General features: G+C 41.2%; 1 protein-coding gene and 1 long non-coding RNA gene across 4 annotated transcripts in view; one reads left to right on the forward strand and one right to left on the reverse strand.

The window, feature by feature from the left end:
* LOC142158671 (uncharacterized) overlaps window positions 1-20,079 on the forward strand; it is a 117,466-nt gene that overhangs the window by 79,622 nt on the left and 17,765 nt on the right. For all 3 annotated transcript variants that reach the window (XM_075212873.1, XM_075212875.1, XM_075212874.1), the window contains exons 11-13: window positions 2,322-2,366; window positions 2,696-2,803; window positions 6,491-6,560. In XM_075212873.1, coding sequence (XP_075068974.1) covers window positions 2,322-2,366; window positions 2,696-2,803; window positions 6,491-6,560 — 223 coding nt within the window. The remainder of the gene's footprint in view (window positions 1-2,321; window positions 2,367-2,695; window positions 2,804-6,490; window positions 6,561-20,079) is intronic.
* The window catches only part of LOC142158672 (uncharacterized), a 163,882-nt gene continuing 144,650 nt past the window's right edge, over window positions 848-20,079 (reverse strand). The window contains exon 4 of the long non-coding RNA XR_012692842.1: window positions 848-858. This is a non-coding gene — a long non-coding RNA (uncharacterized LOC142158672). The remainder of the gene's footprint in view (window positions 859-20,079) is intronic.

A 20,079-nucleotide genomic window follows, 5' to 3' on the forward strand; every position in this document is an offset into this window, starting at 1 on the left:
GGGTGAGTCAGCTCAGCAGCTGCTGCTTCCTCCGCAGGGAATAGAGTGAAGGGAGCCTCGGGCTTTACACTCCTCTGGGTCTTGGTTCCATCCCTGCGACGCACCTAAAGAGGAAATAAAAATAAAAAGGTGAAAACCTATAACTAATAACAGTATAAGCTTATACCGAAGTGACCTTTCTCTCCTAGGCTCTTAGAAAAAACTGAGGTCTGAGCTGGAAAGGAGGGGCATAGTAGGGGAGGAGTGTGAGGAACAAACAAGCTGATAAGTGCCTAAAATCCTAGTCCCACCTACTATACCCAATGTCTCGCAGTGTCCCCCAATTGTAGAAACTATGCTAAATCAACACTTGCTGGCTGAATTTCATTTCCAACTCTTTGAATATCTTTAACATAAAGAACAAAATGGGGAGTTTTATGCAGTAGGTGTGAAATCCTGTGATAGGATAATATCTGTTCTCATCAAACTTGCCTCCCCCCAACTGTCCTCTCTACTACTCATTTTTCCACCCTTGGCTCCTATAACTGCTGAGATCCTCTCTCTTCACTCCTCCTTGTCTTCAACCTGTCCTCTAAATCCCATCCCTTCCAAGTTTCTCCACTCCCTACCTTCTAATTCCTGTTGTCACCTTGCTCACCTCTTTAACCTCACACTCTCTCTCTCTCTCTCTCTCTCTCTCTCTCTCTCTCTCTCTCTCTCTCTCTCTCCACTGGTATCTTCCCCTCGACCTTCAAATATGCTCTGATCTCTCCTATTCTCTAGAAATCTTCCTTTGACCCATCATCTCTCTCCAACTATTGCCCCATATCTCTGCTTCCCTTTGCTTCTAAAATTCTCGAACAGCATGTCTTCAGTCGTCTGACCCACTTTCTCTCTTCCCACTCTCTTTGACTCTATCCAGTCTGGCTTTCGTCCCCTTCACTCAACTGATACTGCCCTCACTAAAATAACAAATGACTTGCTGTCAGCTAAGTCCAAAGGTCACTTCTTCCTTCTCGTACTCCTCGACCTCTCTGCTGCTTTTGACACCGTTGATCATTCTCTTCTCATCACCACCCTTCACTCCCTAGGTCTTTGCAAAACAGCTCTCTCCTGGTTTGCCTCCTTCCCTCTCTACACCACCTCTCTCAGTGAACTCATTCAATCATTTGGCCTCCAATACCACCTCTATGATGATTACACACGCAAGTCTGTGTTTCATCCCCTGACCTCTCTCCCATCATCCTAACCCAGGTATCTAGCTGTCTCTCTGCTGTAACTACCTGGATGTCAGAGCGCTTCCTGAAACTCAACATCTCAAAATCCGAGCTCATCATCTTTCCTCCTGCCAATGTTGCCATCCCTCCCAATATCTCCCTCTTGGTTGACAACATCACTCTTTTTTTCTGTCCCCCAAGCCCATTGCCTTGGAGTCACCCTTGACTCAGCCCTCAGCTTTACCCCACATATCCAGTCCCTCACCAAATCCTACCACTTCTGCCTCCGTAACATTATGAAAATCTATTCCTTCCTCTCTCAGGAAGCAACCAAAATCTTAGTCATTGCACTCATCATTTCTCATCTTGACTATTCCACCTCCTTCTCACTGGCCTTCCTCACTCTCACATTTCTGATCTTCAATCCATACAGAATGCTGCGGCTAGGCTCATCTTCCTCTCCCACCGCACCTCTTCTGCTTCTCCTCTGCGTAAATTCCTTTATTGGCTCCCTATCCATTCAGATTTCAGTTCGAACTCCTTACCCTCACTTACAAAGCCCTTACCAACACTTCTTCCCCTTATATCACTGACCTTGTCTCGAAGTACATATCAGGCCACTCCGCTCCACCTCAATTCATCTCTCATTACCTCCTCCTATGCTCGCCTTCAGGACTTCTTCTGCATCTGTTGCTACGGAATCTGTGGCGCCAAATAGTGCAATTTGGTGTGTTATGGTTTCATTGTGAATTGCATTGGGCGTTTTTTGTTTGTTTTTGGTTTTTGTACTGTTTCTGTTTACCAAAAGTTAGAAAAAACTGGAGGAATATAAAAAAAACTGGAGGAATATTATTAGTGAACTGGGGAAGGAATATTGCGTAACCAAACTTTTATTGCTGAAAACATGCAGGAATCAAATACATGTCTGGCAAGATTATTTAAAATTTCTGTAGATGTTGCTAATATAATGGTCTTTGCTAAAATAAATACTGGACTGAATTCTATATTAGTTTGACTTCTTCAATGCTTTATTAAATAGAAGAAGCAAGCAAAAACCTTTTTTTTTTTTTTATACACCTGTCTTATAGTGCTGTGCTAATGTTTAATCTTTATTTTTTATGTCAGCTCTCTGCATATGAAGCCAAGAAAGAGAACATCTTAAAATATATGGTAAGTCATAAGGCATTTCAAAACTTTTTTTTATTTATTTTTTATTATATTTTAAAAATGTATTTAGCTTTTTGAATTGATTGTGATCTACTGCAAGTTTGATACTGTAGTAATATTAGGGGGGAGTGTTTATTGTTTTTAGTGTGTGAACATTATCTAATTCAGTGTTCTGACTAGAGCACTGTATTTTTAAATAATTTTATACTGAAATATTGTGGAAAGAGGAAGATTCAATGAACCCTTACAATATTTCAGCAAACCTACATTATTTTGTAAGTTCTGTTAAGACTACTACCTAAGAAGGCTGTAATTTCTTTCTCCACCTCCAGGAAGCATTTGTGATTGCATCCTCAGAAGAGGCTGCACTGGCGCAGAATTTTGCAGAGGATTTAGAAGCAGCAGTGGATGTGTTCTGTCTGAATACTAAATCAAGACATGTATGTTTTTTTTCCCACTTTATGTAGGGGGCTGTCCTCTTTTTGTGAAGTATACTTGGGCATACACCATTAGCACCATGTATTGTGCCTTTTCAGATATATAATGCTTAAGTACAATTGAGAAATAGCCTTTGGTGTTTTTGTTAAGCTATAGAAGCACATAAGTCTTTGAGCTTGTAAAACATATGATGTGGGAAGCAATATTGATCCATATAAAAATAGCTAAAACAGGTAGGATCACTATTTTCAATTCTTTCCCTTAGGCTTAAAGGGTATTGGACTGCGCTTGCTGGTTATGGTACAGAGGCTTTACACAATTCCAATTGCAAATGGGAAAAAAAAAAACATATTCAGGCACAAACACCTTTTCACTCGAAGATATTTGGTATATGTGGAAATTACTTTTTTTTTGTAATATAAATCTTTTCTGGTTCTGTTTGACTTTCTGGAAGTCAGTCTATCTCTTGCTGAGTCTGGGGATTGCCCAGCTGTGTATGAGTCTGTCTCCGTCCCAGCTTTACTTATTCTACCCTGGCCCTTTCAAAACATGGAAGCATGGTGTTTCACTTGATCCAATTTTGTAAGGTGAAAATTTGGTCAGAACCTTACATATTTGGGTGAATGATTTTCAACTTTTGAGATTGCATTATTTGTGGTGTTGGGGGGGGGGGGGGGGGGTTGCTTACTCACTGTGTTTTTCCTATAGACATTTTACCATAATCAGTCTTCAGAGTTTTAAGTATCCCTATTAGTTAAGTCCATGGTCTGTGGGAGAGGAGTTAATCTGGTAGAGGAGGCTCTGGCAGAGGCTAAGCTCTTGTCCTTGCTGCCTCCTCAATCAATTATCTTGTGATCCCCATTTGGCTTTGGAAAAGGGATTTAAAGATAAGTGAAAAAGCACCAGGACCTGGCAAGCTCATAAACAGTTTCTATCTCGCCTTCTAGGCGGAGCTCAACCCAGTACGTAAAACTGTTTAACAAGGTTGCGGAGGAGTTATTTGCCCAAAGAGATGGTGGAGTCTAGAATAGTCACCATCCCCAAGCCTGCTAAGGACTCAGCCCATCGTCACAACTGCAGGCCAAATGCACTCTAATTACAAATCTTAAAATAGTTGCCAAACTTATTGCCAATAGGCTAAATCCCATACTGCCGAGCCTAATCAGCCAAGTCCAGGTTGGATTTTTGTTGAGAAGACCAGCCCCGGATAGCACACGCCGGGTCCTTAACCTATTGTCATCTCATACGACTCAGGCTCAGCCTCTGCTGTTCTTATCGTTTGCTGAAAAGGCATTCAACAGGATCCATTGGGATTACCTGACAGCCATCCTTGCCAGGTTTGGGTTTCTTGGTTTCTTTCTTCAAGTGATTCGAATCCCTCTATAGCTGTCCCTCGGCTATAGTTCTGAGTAACTGGTTCCTGCTGGCCCCTTATGGCCACTATCTCCGCTTATCTTCGCATTGGCAATGGAGCCCTTAGCGGACCGGATCCGGGCAATGCTTACTATCACTGGCAACAGAATTGGAGATATCATAATAAGATCTGCTCGTCCACGGACAATGTCCTTCTTCATTCCTGACCAAGCCTGACCAAGTTCTCCGAGCATACTCTGAGGCTTCCTATTACAAAATCAAGTCTACCAAATCAGACGCTATGGGGGGTAGGACTTTTGCAAGATAGGCTTCTCTCCCTCCAGGCCAGTTACAAATTTCACTGGTGCACCTTGTTACCTAAATACTTGGGAATCCATATCTCCGCTCGTCCGAAGGATCTCATAGCATGTAATTACACCCCACTTCTACACCACTTTAATATGTCATGGGCAGATTTTTAGGTCTCATGGCTCGGTAGGATAGCTGCGCTCAAAATTATGCTTTTAACAAAAAATCCTGTACATGTTCAGATCCATACACACTTTGGTTCCTCACCAAATAATAAGTTTAACGTGAGTGCCTTGCGATTTGTTTGGAGAGGCAAGCATCCTAGGGTGGCCTGGTCACGACTGCTTCGCCCTAAGTTAAGAGGCGGCCTTGATTCCCCTGACCTGTACTATACCAAGAAGCCGCGATGCTTGATCAGCTTAAGGGCTGGACAGATCCTCATCCTCGCAAACCATGGGTTTCTATTGAAGCCCATGCAGTTTCCCCACTCCCGATAGAAGATCTGCTTTGGTTGGGTGGGAGGTCTAGAGCGGCCACAGTAGCCATTTTGCCAAAGGCTCATTAGATGGTTGGGATAAGTTAGTTGGTAAGGGTGGTTCAGGACTTTTCCCTTCCATCCTCCCACCTCTTCCTTTATGCGGTGGCATCTTTAATACCGGACCTGTGCCTGGATCTTTGAATCTCCGGGGGAGTCACTATGGTCTCGGACCTTTTTGAGCGGGATGTCTTGATAACGCTCTCCTTTCTTCAGGAGCGCTTCCAGATCATGTTTGCCCATGCTACAGCCCCCCTGCCGTTAGTGAAGCTCCTGATCTATGCACGTTCCCATACTGGGGGAATATCAGCCTGGTACTAGTGTGTCTTGACAGCACTAGAGCACAGTAAGCCCAAATACAATGGAAATCCGACCTTGGTCACCCCCTAGCATAGGAAAATTGGGAACATATTTTCAAGAATATATTAACAATGTCAAAATGTATTAATTACTCTGAGATGAACGTTAAAATGATTCATAGGTTATATTACACCACAGTTAAATTGCATAAAATTTGGCCCACGGTATCCCAGTTCTGTTGGAGGGAGTGTGGGGAAACCAGCTCTCATGCACATTTTCTGGACCTGTCCAAATATTAAACCTTTATGGGACGACGTGTTTGTGGTGCAATAACTAATGAAGTTATTTGTAGGATTAGTCCAACCAACTCTGGTTCTTCTCCAACTATATCCACCTGATTTCCCGGCTCACCATTGGTATGTCGCGGGTCATATCTTAATCACCACTAGGGCGGCTATCACTCGGCACTGAAAGAACTCGACTCCCCCATCTCTCTCAAAAATTATAGCAAAGATTCAACATAGTTATTTGATGGAAACTATTGGCTTCAAGTATTCTACTTCAGCATCTTCCCCTCTGATGAAGTAGTTTACCTGGTCTGACTATTCTGCTACTCATCTGGCTGTTACCTCAACCCCTAAGTCCCATTTAGGATTTCAGATCCCTCATTTTGAACGACCAAAACCAGGCTTTTCCATTAACTCCCTTTCTAGCGCTGCTCTAGGTGATGTCTCTCCCCTCCCCCCCTCTTAGTTATTTCCCTGTAGGCTACCCTTGTTTTTGGTCTTTTTGCTTTGTTGTATATTTACATTTGATACCTGATGCGTTTATCTGCAATTTGAAATGATTGCTTGTGTATACATTTTTCTCTTGAAAATCTGATAAATATTATTTTGAGTTAAACCTGGAAATATAAATAAAAAAATGAATTTAGCACCATATTTTGTATTAAACTACAATTGGAGAAAATACAGATGCAAGCTGAATTTTACTGGATGGTCTATGTGTATCTGACTTAGCCTGAATTATTGTCCTGATATTGGACAAGGGTGACATACTCTGACTTATACAAGCACTTCCTGGCACTCTTGCAAACCATTTGTTTGCAAGCATCTATCCTTATTATCAAATAGAGCAGTAATCTGTTCTTTTAGGCTTTTTTTTTACTCTGTTTTAATACTTTTTGTTATAGGATTATGTTTCCAAATATGAACGTGAGAAAAATCTTGAAAGCAAGGAGAGAAAATATAAAAGACATTCAGGTACTTAGATCTACAATTATTTTAAACCACTTTTTTGTCTGTTATAATTTGTCATGTTTCTCTCAAGATTTTATATATTCACATTACATATTTGTGCCCCAGTGCTGAAGTTGTGGTATACTCTTATTTAATCACAGATTTAGCAGTTAACAGTTTCAGATTTATTGGAGTTGAGAAAAAAATTTGTCCTCTTAGGCCTAATTTTCCACAGGCTTGTCCTATTTATAGATTGACTATGTTTCTCATTAGGTGTAAAAATATATTTTCAATATATTCAATACAAGTTTGGTCACCCTTGGTCATAGTACATGTTTTTCTGAATCTAATAGAGGTCAACACATCCTCTGCATGGTACAAATTAATACATGATGCATTGCTGCACATTTTAATGCACAGTTACTATTGTATTTGCTGTACTTAACAGATTTAAAAAAAAGTTTCAGCGTGGAATGTCCAAATGTTTGAATTACCATGGGTTCCTCTAAGCCCAGTGGATCCCACACCTTCTCAGTTCGACGCACCCTTAGGGTCTCCATAATTTTTGAAGTCATCCCTAAGCCAAAATAATTACCAAGTAGTCAATCGCCTTGCTTACCACAAGGCACCCTTGTGAGACCTCTATGCAATTGACTGACGTTCAACATAATTGACTGTCACAAAACCAGGAAGGCTATAATAAGATAACTAAACGCTTCCAGATTGGAGTTTTCATTTTCAGAAATGTCATTAAAAAAGGGGAACTGTTGAAGTCAAGGCATTTCGGATAGAACTGCTCATAAAAAAATTTAGATATGCAAAGCAGAACCGATATATATAATTGCAAATGACCTTCAGAAAGGTTTAGTTGACACTGGAATGTAATGTTCCATTATTGATTACAAATATGATCTGCATGGAAGTGTTGTCAGAAGAAAATCTTTTCTACAACTTAAATATACAAGCTAATGTCTGAAATATGCAAAACAGTACTCAGATGAGACAGAAATTGTTTGGAATAAAGTACTGTAGACTAATGTATTGCATACATTTTTGTGGCCACAAACCAGCAAGACACATTTGGAGAAAAACAGGTTAAACATTTGAAGAAAAGAATACTTTGTTAATCATTAAGCATTGAGGTGGATGCTTTAGGATTGTGTGGCAGCTAGTAGCACAGGGAAAAATAATCTTGTGGAAGGAAGAATAAATTCAGCTACATATCACACATTCTAATGTCTGGGGTCAGTAAGAAAATTGAAGCTCAAAAAAGGTTGTAAATTTCTACAATAAAATGTATATATGCATGATTTTTTTATGGTTGTGTAATACATTATTGTATTTTACATTGATATTATCTGTGTTCGTGTCCCATTTGTGAGTAGGCTCAGTAACTCTCAACGCTTTACTTTTTCTGCCTTTTACACTGCAAGAATTGTTCAGGAATGGTTTAAAGAACATAGCAAAGAGTTCAAGGTGTTGACTTGGCCTCCAAATTCCACAGATCTCAGTCCGATTGAGCATCTGTGGGGTGTGCCGGAAAAACAAGTCCGAACCACGGGGGGCCCACCTCGCAACTTACAGAGCTTAAATGATCTGCTGCTAACGTCTTGTTGCCATATACCACCGGACACCTTCAGAGGTCTTGTGGAGTCCATGCCTCAATAAATCAGTTGTTTTTGCAGCACGAACTAGACTTGCGCAATATTAGGCAGGTCGTTTTAATGTTGTAGCTGTATAATGTAACGCCTCCTTTTCCTCAGTGTTTATTTTCCTGTCTTGAGCAGCTGAGTAAGCAAAGGCCCTGGGGTCACGCTTCAGGCGGTTGGTTCCCAAGGCAAGGGGTTGCTATCTGAGACCGCTTTTGTGCCTCAATTGAGTGCTGAGCAGCAGGGGCATCCAGCTTATTCTTACACACTGGTGCATCTTCAAGGAGCTCCGCGCTTAGTTTTGAAATACCTAGGAGTTTAAAGGGTGCCGAAATGGAAAAGGAAGACCGTGCAGAGGACAAAGATAAGATTTGATTGTTAGTGAAGCAGTTTAGTTACTATTTTTTTATGGGTTTTTTAATACCCTTATGGAGTCTGCTTGGCAAAACAGAACCTTGTGGAGCATGAGATAGGAAATTACTTAGTGATTATACTGAACCTTTGTGTATTGAATGTACACCACAAGTTTCAACAGACTCAGATCAGATATACCATATTTCCCCATGTATAAGACGCACCCATGTTTAAGAAGCATTTTAAATTTGGGTCCCAAAATTTGAAGAAAAATGTATTGCATAAACATATTGAACTCAAGCTATTACCAACGTCTGACAGGAGATTACAAATGTGCATGTGAAACTGTTAATCACTGTTAATACCAGCGTCTGACAGGAAGGCAGCGCTACTGCACAGCATTGTTGACAAGAGACAAGTCACATCGGAACTCTCGCTCACGTGATTTACAGCTCCGAGGGAGTAGAAGAGAAGAGAGTGCGGGAGGCTGAGTCTCTTTCAGTAATGTCATGCTGCATCCCTGGGTGATCATTCTGGACTGGGAGGTAATAGGCAAATGTATAAGATGCACCCAGTTTTTAGACCCCAAATTTTTGAGAAAAAGGTGCGTCTTATACATGGGGAAATACGGTACTTCAAAGAATTAATGGATTACATGAGGAAGTATTTTGTTGTTAAAGATGAATTTTATGTCCATCAAACTGTTAGGAAATGTAAAACTCATATGTGATTAGACATTGATGATTTAGGGAGGAGAAGGAAGATAGCGATGACTGGAAAATTAAAGCACAACCCCGGTCATTCAACTTAGACATAATAGACGTTTTACTTAAACAAATTAATAAGGCCATGAGTATTCAGGACATTCCAGTCACAACAACACTACACGACTCTTTAAACTAAAAATAAAGTAAATTATCGAAAGCATAGGGTGTATTTTGTGCGTAAAGTTATAAGATCTTATCAGTAAGGAATGAGAACAGCCTGAAAGCTAGCAAAACATCCGGAAAGAATAGATAAGATGTACCCATTTTCAGATAGTGAAGCTGAAAAAAGGGATGTTATGGCTAAAGTTCATGAAATGGTGGCAAGTTTATAAGTCAAGACAACCATTCCGTTAGAAGATGGAGGACCTCTTAAGAAATCCATGGATAGGAAATTGTAAATACGTTTGAAAAGATTACATATTTCTGCTGGTACAGTGGTCAAATCAAGGGTAGCAGCAAGCTCTGTGCCCAGAGCCCTGAGAATCTGGATGGAAGAGTTATGTAAGGATACACAGGGGAAAAAAAAGGTAGAGCATTTTTACTGAAGAGTATGGAAACAATGAAAAAATGAATTGGGTTTTCTTTGAGAAGCTTCTCTAGACATGGTGACTACTGGAAAAGACCATGGCTTCTACTGTGATGGCTTTGGATATGGTCTTGGGAGACCCAGATGGTCCCTTCAAGGCTCTAGAGGCAAGGGAAGAAGGTTTAGACAAAACTATCTGCTTAAGATATAGTTTTATTTTTTTTTATTTATTTTTTTATAGTCTTGGATCATAACAACGCAGGATCAGTGGATGAGAGAAAATGTAGCCACAGGGTACAAATTAAAGTTTAAACAGACTCCAAAAGCAAATGTCTTCAAAAGATACAGGTCTCTGGTCCTCTACAATACTTAAACAGGCTCTAATTGATAGCGATAATGTCAGGTTAAGTGTTTAAACACTTAACCTTAGGGGTCCCGACATTGCCGCTTTAAATTTCTAGTAACAGACGTCGTATTGACTAGGCGTGAGCGGGCTTGGATTGCGCTAATCCGAGCCCAACCGAACACTGCGGATCCGACGGGATCCAAGCACTGTTCGGGTATTTCCGGCGGCAAAAAAAAACGAAACAGAGGCTCTGACGTCCAAGTCTCACGTCTGATCTCGCGAGACTCGGATTGCATAAATTCGCCGCTTGCGCCCGCCATCTTCATTCGGGCTCAGATCAGAGAAGAGGGAGGTTGGAGTTTGTAGTGGTGCTCTGTCCTGCTGATCAGTCCAGTGGTGCTTTTGTCCTGTGCTTTGTCCTGCTGAGTCCAGTGGTGCTGTGTCCTGTGCTTTGTTCTGCTAAGTCCATAGTTATTTTAAAATTTTTAAAAAAATCATAAAAAAATGTAAAAAAAATAACAAAAAAATTATACAAAAATAATTAAAAAAAAAAAAATTATACAAAAATCTTTTTAAAAAAAATTATTTAAAAAGTATAAAAAAAATTCTAGTGCAATATATTCTTGCAGTCCAGAATATTAGTACTGCAATATTTACCTACGCTCACTGTTCTTGCAGTCCAGAAATATTAGTACTGCAATATTAAAATATGTTCACTGTTCTTGCAGTCCAGAAATATTAGTACCAGAGATTTAACTATAATGGAGTACAAAAATTTGGAGGATAAATTAGGGAAAGATCAAGACCCACTTCCTCCTAATGCTGAAGCTGCTGCCACTAGTCATGACATAGACAATGAAATGCCATACATGTCGTCTGCCAAGGCCGATGCCCAATCTCCTAGTAGAGGGCATGTAAAATCCAAAAACCCAAAGTTCACTAAAATTAGCAAAAAAAGGAAATTAAAAACATCTGAGGAGAAACGTAAACTTGCCAATATGCCATTTACGACACGGAGTGGCAAGGAACAGCTTAGTCCCTGGCCCGTGTTCAGGACTAGTGGTTCAGCTTCACCCAAGGATCTAAGCCCTCCTCCTCCTCCCCCCTCCAAAAAAAATTAAGAGAGTTAAGCTGTCAACAACACAGCAAACAACTCTGCCTTCTAAACAGATGACATCACAAATCCCCAAGGCAAGTCCAAGGGTGTTGGTGGTTGCGAAGCCTGACCTTCCCATCACTGTACGGGAAGAGGTGGCTCCTTCCACCATTTGCAGCATGCCCTCTGCATATGCTGGAAGGATCACCCACAGTCCAGTTACAGATTTGGCTAATGAAGGTGTCAATGTTGTACACCGGGAGGAGGATATTGATGTAGCTGGCACTGAGGAGGAACTTGATGAGGAGGATGCTGATGTGGTTATCTTAAATGAGACACCAGGGGGGGAAACAGTTGTTGTCCATGGGATGAAAAAGCCCATGTCATGCCTGGGCAGAAGACCAAAAAATGCACCTCTTCGGTCTGGAGTTCTATCCCAATCCGGACAACAAATGTATGGCCATATGTACCTTATGTAAAGCTCAAATAAGCAGGGGTAAGGATCTTGGCCACCTAGGGACATCCTCACTTATACGTCACCTGAAGAACCTTCATAATTCAGTGTTTAGTTCAGGACCTGTAGCTAGGACCGTCAGCAGTCCAGGGACACCTAAATTCCTTGGTCCTGTTGTATCCACACCAGCAACACCCTCCTTGTCAATTTCCTTCACGATCTCGATCAGAGATAGTCCTGCAGTCCAGAAATATTAGTACCAGAGATTAAACTATGTTCACTGTTCCTGCAGTCCAGAAATATTAGTACCAGAGATTAAACTACGTTCACTGTTCCTGATTGGTTTGTTAAAGTGCGAATGTCCTATTTCAACAACATCAGGGTGGGTGGGAGGGCCCAAGGACAATTCCATCTTGCACCTCTAGCAAACTTTTGCAAACTGCCATCCTGTCTGCCACTGCAGTGTCACTCCTAGATGGGCCACGTGTTGGTGCCGCCCACTTGTGTCGCTTAGCTTAGACATCCAGCTACCTCGGTGCAACCTTTTGGACTAAAAACAATATTGTGAGGTGTTCAGAATAGACTGGAAATTAGTGGAAATTAATGTTATTGAGGTTAATAATAGTGTAGGAGTGAAAAAAAAAAAAAAATATGGATTTTAGCACTTTTTATGCTTTTTTTTTTTTTTTTTTTTAATAAAAAGTTTTATTTTTGAGAGATCAATAGTAAACATCAGTCCAAGATAGTATCCATAACAATCAAAACAAGTTCAAGGACCTATACATTCAGTGTATATCAAACAGAACAAAAACATGATATTGACCAAATTTTAATTGTAGGGAGAGAAGAGAGAGGAAACAGAGAAAAGAGAAGTTGGTCAGAGTGAGAAAAACCAAATAGACTAGGGGGGCGGTGTGGCTAAACCGCCAATAGAAGAAAAAGCAGGGCAAAGGAGAAAAAAAAGGAAGAAGGGGAAGGCAAGGGAGGGAAGGCGGTAAAGGGTCGAGGAAGGATATCAAGTGGAGTGTTGTAGGGGAGTCATATGGCAAAAGGAGTTTGAACTTGAAAAAATTACATCCACGGTGCCCAAATTTTGTAAAATGATTTAGAAGTATTACGCAGTATGCATGTCATAAACTCCATTTTGTATGAGTGCCAGACTCTATTGATAATTGCCTGCAGAGTAGGCATGGTGGACTGTTTCCAATTAGTGGCAATTTGACACAGTGCTGCAGAAACTATATGGCGGAACATTTTTGTTTGATGTGTAGTAGCGGAAGGAATTCCAAGTGGGAGAAGGAAAAATCTGGGTGAGAATGGGATGTCAATCTGTAGAATCTGAGACGCGAAGTCCCTTAGCTCTAGCCAGAATGGGGCAAGCTTGGGGCACTGCCACCAGATATGGAGGAAGGACCCTTCTGACGAACAGCCTCTCCAACATGAGCTGGATGTGTCCGGAAAGATTTTTTGTAATTTGGTTGGGACCAGGTACCATCGATAAAGAAGCTTATAGGCGTTTTCTTTCAGCTTCACACAGATTGAGCTAGAGGCCGTGTTAGACTTTATTTCATCCCAGTCCTCTCTATCCAAGGGGCCTCCCAAATCCTCCTCCCAGGCTCGCTCATGGGAATCTTGGATGTCTGAGTCAGGAACTCTCAGCCCCCAATATAGCTGAGATATAAGGCCATTTGTAGAGGATCGCCGGAGAAAAAGTGACTCGAATGAGGTCAACGGCCTGATTCTTAAAGTTAATTTAGTGGTGGAGTGAAAATGTCTTAGTTGTAGGTATTGAAAAAAGAAGGTGTTGGGAATATTAAATTTGGTTTTTATGTCTGCGAATGAGGGAAAAAAAGCGTCTTTAGTGATATCATTAAGATAATAAACATCATTCCTTTTCCAAAATTCAAAGGATGAAGCTATACGACCTGGTGGAAAATCTGGATTGTCAAAGAGAGGGATGATTGGACTAGGAGCCAGGGCGAGATTAAACTTTGTGTTTGCTCGATCCCAGATTGAAAGCGAATGCGATACAATTGGGTGATAAATAACGGACCGAGGACGTTTAGTGCGAGGGAGCCACAGGAGAGAGGAGGCGTAGGAAATACCCAGGCTCTCAGTTTCAATCGAGACCCAGACTCTGGAGGAGCCTGAGGAATTCCACAAAATACATTGGGCGAGTTGCGCTGCCAGAAAATAGTTTCTAAAGTTGGGGACCCCCAAGCCACCATCCCGTGTCGATCTTTGTAGAACAAGAAGCTGGACTTTTGGGCGTTTCCTACCCCAAATAAATTGTGAAGTGTAGTGTTGTAAGAATTTGAATACATATGGGGGGATGCGTATTGGAAGGGCTTGAAAAAGATATAGTAACCTGGGTAAAATGTTCATTTTGACTGAATTGATACGTCCAATCCAGGAAATGAGATTCTTACTCCAGGTTTCTAAGTTAGATTTGATTTGGGATAACAGTTTTGGGTAATTAGCTTAGAAAAGCTGATTATATTGTTTAGTTATATGAATACCCAAGTATTTTATCTTTTTTTGGTGCCATTTAAAGGGCTTTTTATGCTTTTTTTGAAAAAAAATCAGAACCCATAATCAGAACCAAAACCTTTCGTGGGGTGTTTTGACAAAACAAATCAGAACCCAAAACCTCAAGCTAATCAGAACCCAAAACCCAAAACACCAAAAGTGGCCGGTGCACACCCCTAGTGTTGACGTCAGCTTGCAGTGCCGAACACTTCTTCAATCGGAATCACTTGCTGTCAGCATGGTGCTTTCATCGGAGATCTCCAGCGTCGTCTTAAAGGTAAGTCTGTTGGTTTTACAGCATTTCGTATTTTTCTTGTAGGGCTTGTCCATGTCGTCATAGTGGTAATCGTTTTTATGATTACCACCGGCTGCTATAGGGAAGAAGAAAGGGGAGTGGTCCCAAACCCCAAGTTGATAAGTGTACAGTATAAATAATCCCGGACGCAATGTAGTTATTTCAGAAGAATCTCAGTAATTTAAACTAATGTGCAGTGTTGTAAGGTGTAGTTTCAAGTGAACAAGATGCACAACCAGAATTAATAATAAATTTGTGTATTAGACCAACAAATAGCAAAATCCAAGTGCATTGGATACATTTAAAATGATACATACAAGATACTGGCATTAATGGTCTCAGTTGCTTGAAACAAGTATAAATGATCAAATGTTGTACTTTACTTTAAATATTTAGCTGCAATGGGTCCCAATGCAATATAATATAAAGAATAAGTCCAGCAGTGTAGCTCAGTCCACATGCTGAGCTGAATAGGCCCCAATTAACAGCAAAACTGAAGCATTCTGAAATGTGTGTCCTTTCCGGGACATGCAATAAATGTTCCAAAGTGTGAAATGTCCTTTTCAGGACATGCAATGATAAGGTCTTAATGATTCAATCCTGCTAGGTAACTTGGTGATCGAAGAGTTGGATAGCAGAGAAATGTCCACAGTCTAGAAAGCCAATGTTAAAGTGACACAAAATGTAGATGAGAGATGGAAACTTCACTTATAGATAGTTGCAATAATATCTGGTAGGTAGCAGGATGGGGGTAGCTGTTGTGACTCGCCCTTCTAGCTGGATGATTCCCCAGAGTGTCCGGTCTGTCTTGCCGCTCCTCCTTTCCACCGCAGATGTTTTGCGGCTGCGCGCCTCTATTCTCCTCCTGGTCCTTTTTGCATGCGCTGAAAGGCTCCTGTCCTCCGTCTTAGTTCAGTAAAAGTGGTAAATGATGTTAATGAGCTAGATATGGTTTCTATGCGTTTTGCCCTTGCAGACTTCGTCAGGGATTGCTGGATAAGAATTGATTTTGGAGTGTAGTTCTTCCAATATAAGGGTAAACCTTATTAGCATATAAGAGTGAGGATTGGTCCACTTAGGTGATTGACATTGCAGTGGGGTCAGGTTGGGGGCGGGCCTTAGTTCTCCCATAAAGCCACAATGTAAAGGTGAAGGTAAAAGAGCATGCAATTGTCCATGTTATACATAGTCAGTGGTGGCAATTTCAAGGAATCTTATGGTAGTTCCTGCCATGCAAATTGCAATTAGCAAATGTAATGCAGAGGTGTAGAGTGACCATATTATACACAGTCAGGGGTGACAGATCAAACGATTCCTATGGTATTTCATGACTTGTCATTCAGCATGTAGTGGGTGATTAGAGTATGTGACACAATCAAACTAGGTACATAACATACATCTTGCTTTCGTTGTTGTGCTTAAACTGTAATTGATAAGTAATTAATTATATGTAAAAATTGACAATCCAAAGGAATTGTCTATGTTTGCACATGAGGGTACCTTAAAAAATATTCCTAATTGTCTGCTGCGAGAGCTAGTTTGTTAAAGGTGTTCTTATGTGGTAGAAACATTGAACAATGTCAGAGGGTTCATATGGTGGAATGGCAGGGTATTTAAATCCACACTAGCATATAACCCAGAAAAATATAAATCAATCTGTAATATTATATTCATAAGTGATGGTGGTAGAGTAACAAGCTGGTGGTTTGGTCACAGTAAAGTGTTTGTCACCAAATGGACTAAATATAGAGTTCGACACAATGTCTTAAGGTTCTAAATCCAGCTGGTCTCAGCTTGTGATATAATCTATACATAGTCCCTTCCCCGCCAAGGTTTCTTAACCTTGCAGATGCTTACAAACAGGAGTTTGGAAGGGTCATTTTCATGATCAAGAAAGTGGTCAGGGACACGGTGTGTTCTGAGTTGGTTCTTAATATTTCTTTTGTGTTTGGCAACACTAGTAGATAGTTTTCTGATAGTTCTTCCTACATACTGGTAACAGCAGAGGCATTGTGAAAGGTATACTCCACATGTTGTATCACAAGTGAGTCTGTCCTAGATCTTGAAACTTTCCCCTGTAGTGTTAGACATAAAATTTTGCACGCTGACCATTTGTTTCAATGGAACAAAAATGTTGCCTTTTTGTTTAGTTACGTTCTTTGCTAGTTGTTTTAACTGGCGGAATGGTGCTTTGTGCTAAGTTGTTTTTCAAGTTGTCAGCTTTTTTTTTATAAATAAAGGATGGCCTTCGGGGGAGTCTTTTCTTAAGTTCCCTATCACCTAATAGGATATGACAATGTTTTATGATATGTTCCTTCTCCTCGTGGTCCCTATTGTATTTAGTGATGAAGAGAAGGGCTATCTTGTTCTCATCAGGGTTTGTATCTTGGCATTTTTCCTTCTTTTTGAGAAGAGTTTTCCTATTGGTTTACATAAGTTGGGAGTAGGCACCCTCAATCTCCTCTTCTTTATGATGTTTTTCGAAAATCCTGTCTTTAAGGATATTTGCTTGTTCATCATAATGTGTCAGGTCTGAGCAGTTGCATGTGAGTCGTATAAACCGGCCCTTTGGTATGTTATTGAGCCAGTTTTTATGATGGCTGCTAGTTAGTGGTATAAATAAGTTGCAATCAGCTTTCTTAAAGAAGGTTTTAGTTGCAAGCTTGCTTTGTGGAAAATGGCCAGCTTGCAACAAAAGGCAGGCCTCCGTCCCCAGCACCAAGGGGAAGTGCGACGACAGCGCCTGACAGTACCCCCCTCCCTCTTCACAGAACCAGCAGTTTGATCTTTCAGGAATCTGGCCAAAAGCAGGGAACGTGAAGATCTTCCTTGTTGACCGAAGATCTCTCTTCAGGTCCATAACTCTTCCAGTGGACCAAGAATTGTGATTTGCCTCGAAGAGTGCGTGCTTCCAGAATGCATTCCATCTCAAATTCTTCGCCTAGAGCAGTCTTGATAGAAGGAGGAGAAGGAGATGTTTTGGAGAATTCATCGAGGATGAGTGGTTCCAGCAAGGAAATATGGAGCAAGTTATGCACCAGGAGAGAGGACGGTATTCGAAGTTTATAAGCGACGGCATTAATCAGGTGTAAAGGGTCCGATGTAACGAGGTGCAAATTTCATGGACGGCATCTTGAGCTGAAGGTTTTTTGTAGACAGCCAGATCTCATCTCCTACATGGAGTACAGGGATATTTCTCTGATGGCGGTCTGCAAAATGTTTATAGCAGTTAGAAGTTTGCTGAAGCTTGGAATGTACTTTAGACCAAATCTGGGAGAAATTGTGGGCCATATTCTGAGCTGCCAGAACCGAGGAGTCAGGTAGATCTGAGAATGTGGGTAATATGAGATGTCTTCCTAAGACAGTAAAGAAATGCAAGGTACCAGATGATTTGTGTTGATTGTTGTGAAAAACTCTGTCCAAGGGAGAAAGTCACTCCAGGATCATTGTTTCTCCGATCAAAAACATCGAAGATAAGACTCCAAATCCTGGTTGACCCGCTCAATCTGGCTGTTGGTTTGTGGGTGGTATCCAGAAGAAAACTTTAAATCGATTCCAAAATGTTTGCAGAAAGCCCTTCGGAAACTGTAGACAAACTGAACTCCGCGATCGAATATTTCTCGGGGGCATCCATGGAGTCGAAAGATTTTTAAGATGAATAAGGATGCCAGCTCAGACGCAGAGGGTAGGTTCCTGAGAGCAACAAAATGAGCGAATTTCGAGAAACCATCAACTGCCACCAAAATGCAACTGTATCCATTACTATTAGGAAGATCAGTAATAAAGTCCATACTAATGCTGGACCATGGAGACTCCGGAATAGGAGTGGTAAGACCTGCACTAGGGCGTCTGATGGTCTTATGTCGGGCATAGATCTTGCAGGCCTGAATGTATTTCTGGGTATCGTAGACCAACGAAGGCCACCAATGAAGTTGAGAAAGAAGAGCAATTGTTTTCTTGAGATTTTAGAGCTATGAGTCCACTTTAGAGCTTTGTTGCGTAGATGGGTCTCTACAAACGATCGGCCAGGAGAAGAAGTCCTAGTGGAGGATCTGGTTAGAGCCAGGACCTTGACAGGGCTAATAATTGGTTTGGGCGGCAAAGCAGAACAGGAATCGAGGTATCAAAAGATCTGGAGAGGACATCAGCCCTGAAATTTTTGGTACCAGACCGGAAAGTTAAGTTGAAATCTGCTAAAAAATGACCAATGTGCCTGCCGGGCATTTAAGCATTGAGCAGATTGGAAATAGATAAGGTTCTTATGGTCTGTGGATACTGTAACCGGGAACCGGGCACCCTCCAACAAATCGTGCCACTCTTCTAGGGCAACCTTAATAGCCAAGAGCTCTTTGTCTCCTATAGAGTAGTTAGCTTGTTAGCTTCATTAGGAGAATTTTTTTTGGAGAAGAAACCACAGTGCCTGAGTGTACCGGAAGGACTCTTTTGAGAAAGAACTGCCCCTGCTCCTGCTAATGAGGCATCTTCCCCTAAAAAGAAGGTTTTATGTACATCCGGCTGTCTCTGGACTGGTGCAGATTAAAAGGCTTCCTTCAAGGCTTTGAATGCAAGGAGTGCTTTATTAGGCCAGGGCTTGGTCTGAGTTCCCTTGCGAGTGAGCGCAGTGATAAGAGAGATAAGGGTGAAGAAACCTTTAATAAACTGTCTGTAGTAATTAGTGAATCCAATGAAGCGTTGGGTGGCCTTTAATTCGACAGGTTGCAGCCAGTTAAGAATAGCTTTCACTTTGCTGGGATCCATTTGTAGACTAGTGCCAGAGACAAGATATCAAAGGGAAGGTTACTGAGAGTGCTCAAAAAAGCATTTTTCCAGTTTGCAATACAGCCGCTTTTTCCTCAAATGGGAAAGCAGTTCCTTAACATGCACACAGTGAGAACGGAGGTCTTTGGAAAACATTAAGATGTCATCGAAATAGAAAACTACAGACTTGTATAGGAGGTCCCTAAAAATCTTGTTAAATTCCTTTGGCATCTAATGGCATCACGAGATACTCATAGTGGCCGTCTCTGGTGTTAAATGCTGCCTTCCACTTGTCTTCTTGCCGGATTCTAATTTAAATTATAGGCACCTCCGAGGTTCAGCTTCGTGAATATTTGTGCCCCACGGATTTGATCAAAAAGTTCAGATATGAGAGGAAGTGGATAACTGTTCTTTACCGTAATGGCGTTTAGCTTGCTATAGTCGATGCATGGCCTTAAGGGTACCATCCTTTTTTTTTTTTTTTTTTTTTTTTTTACCGAAGAAAAATCCCGCACCAGCGGGAGAGATGATTTCCGGATTAATCCTCATTTGAGGTTTACTGAAATATATTCGGACATTGGTAGGGATAGCGGATATACACCTTGCCTCTGGGAATACTCTTCCCTGGGATGAGGTCGATAGGACAATCCCAGGGCCGATGTGGAGGTAGTAACTCGGAAGCAGCTTTGCTGAAGACATCCAAACAATCAAGATAGGAATCCGGGAGAACAATGTGAGAAGATACTGCATATCAAGGAATAAAAGACCT

Source organism: Mixophyes fleayi, chromosome 5 (assembly GCF_038048845.1).
Source record: "Mixophyes fleayi isolate aMixFle1 chromosome 5, aMixFle1.hap1, whole genome shotgun sequence".
Taxonomy (NCBI): Eukaryota; Metazoa; Chordata; class Amphibia; order Anura; family Limnodynastidae; genus Mixophyes; species Mixophyes fleayi.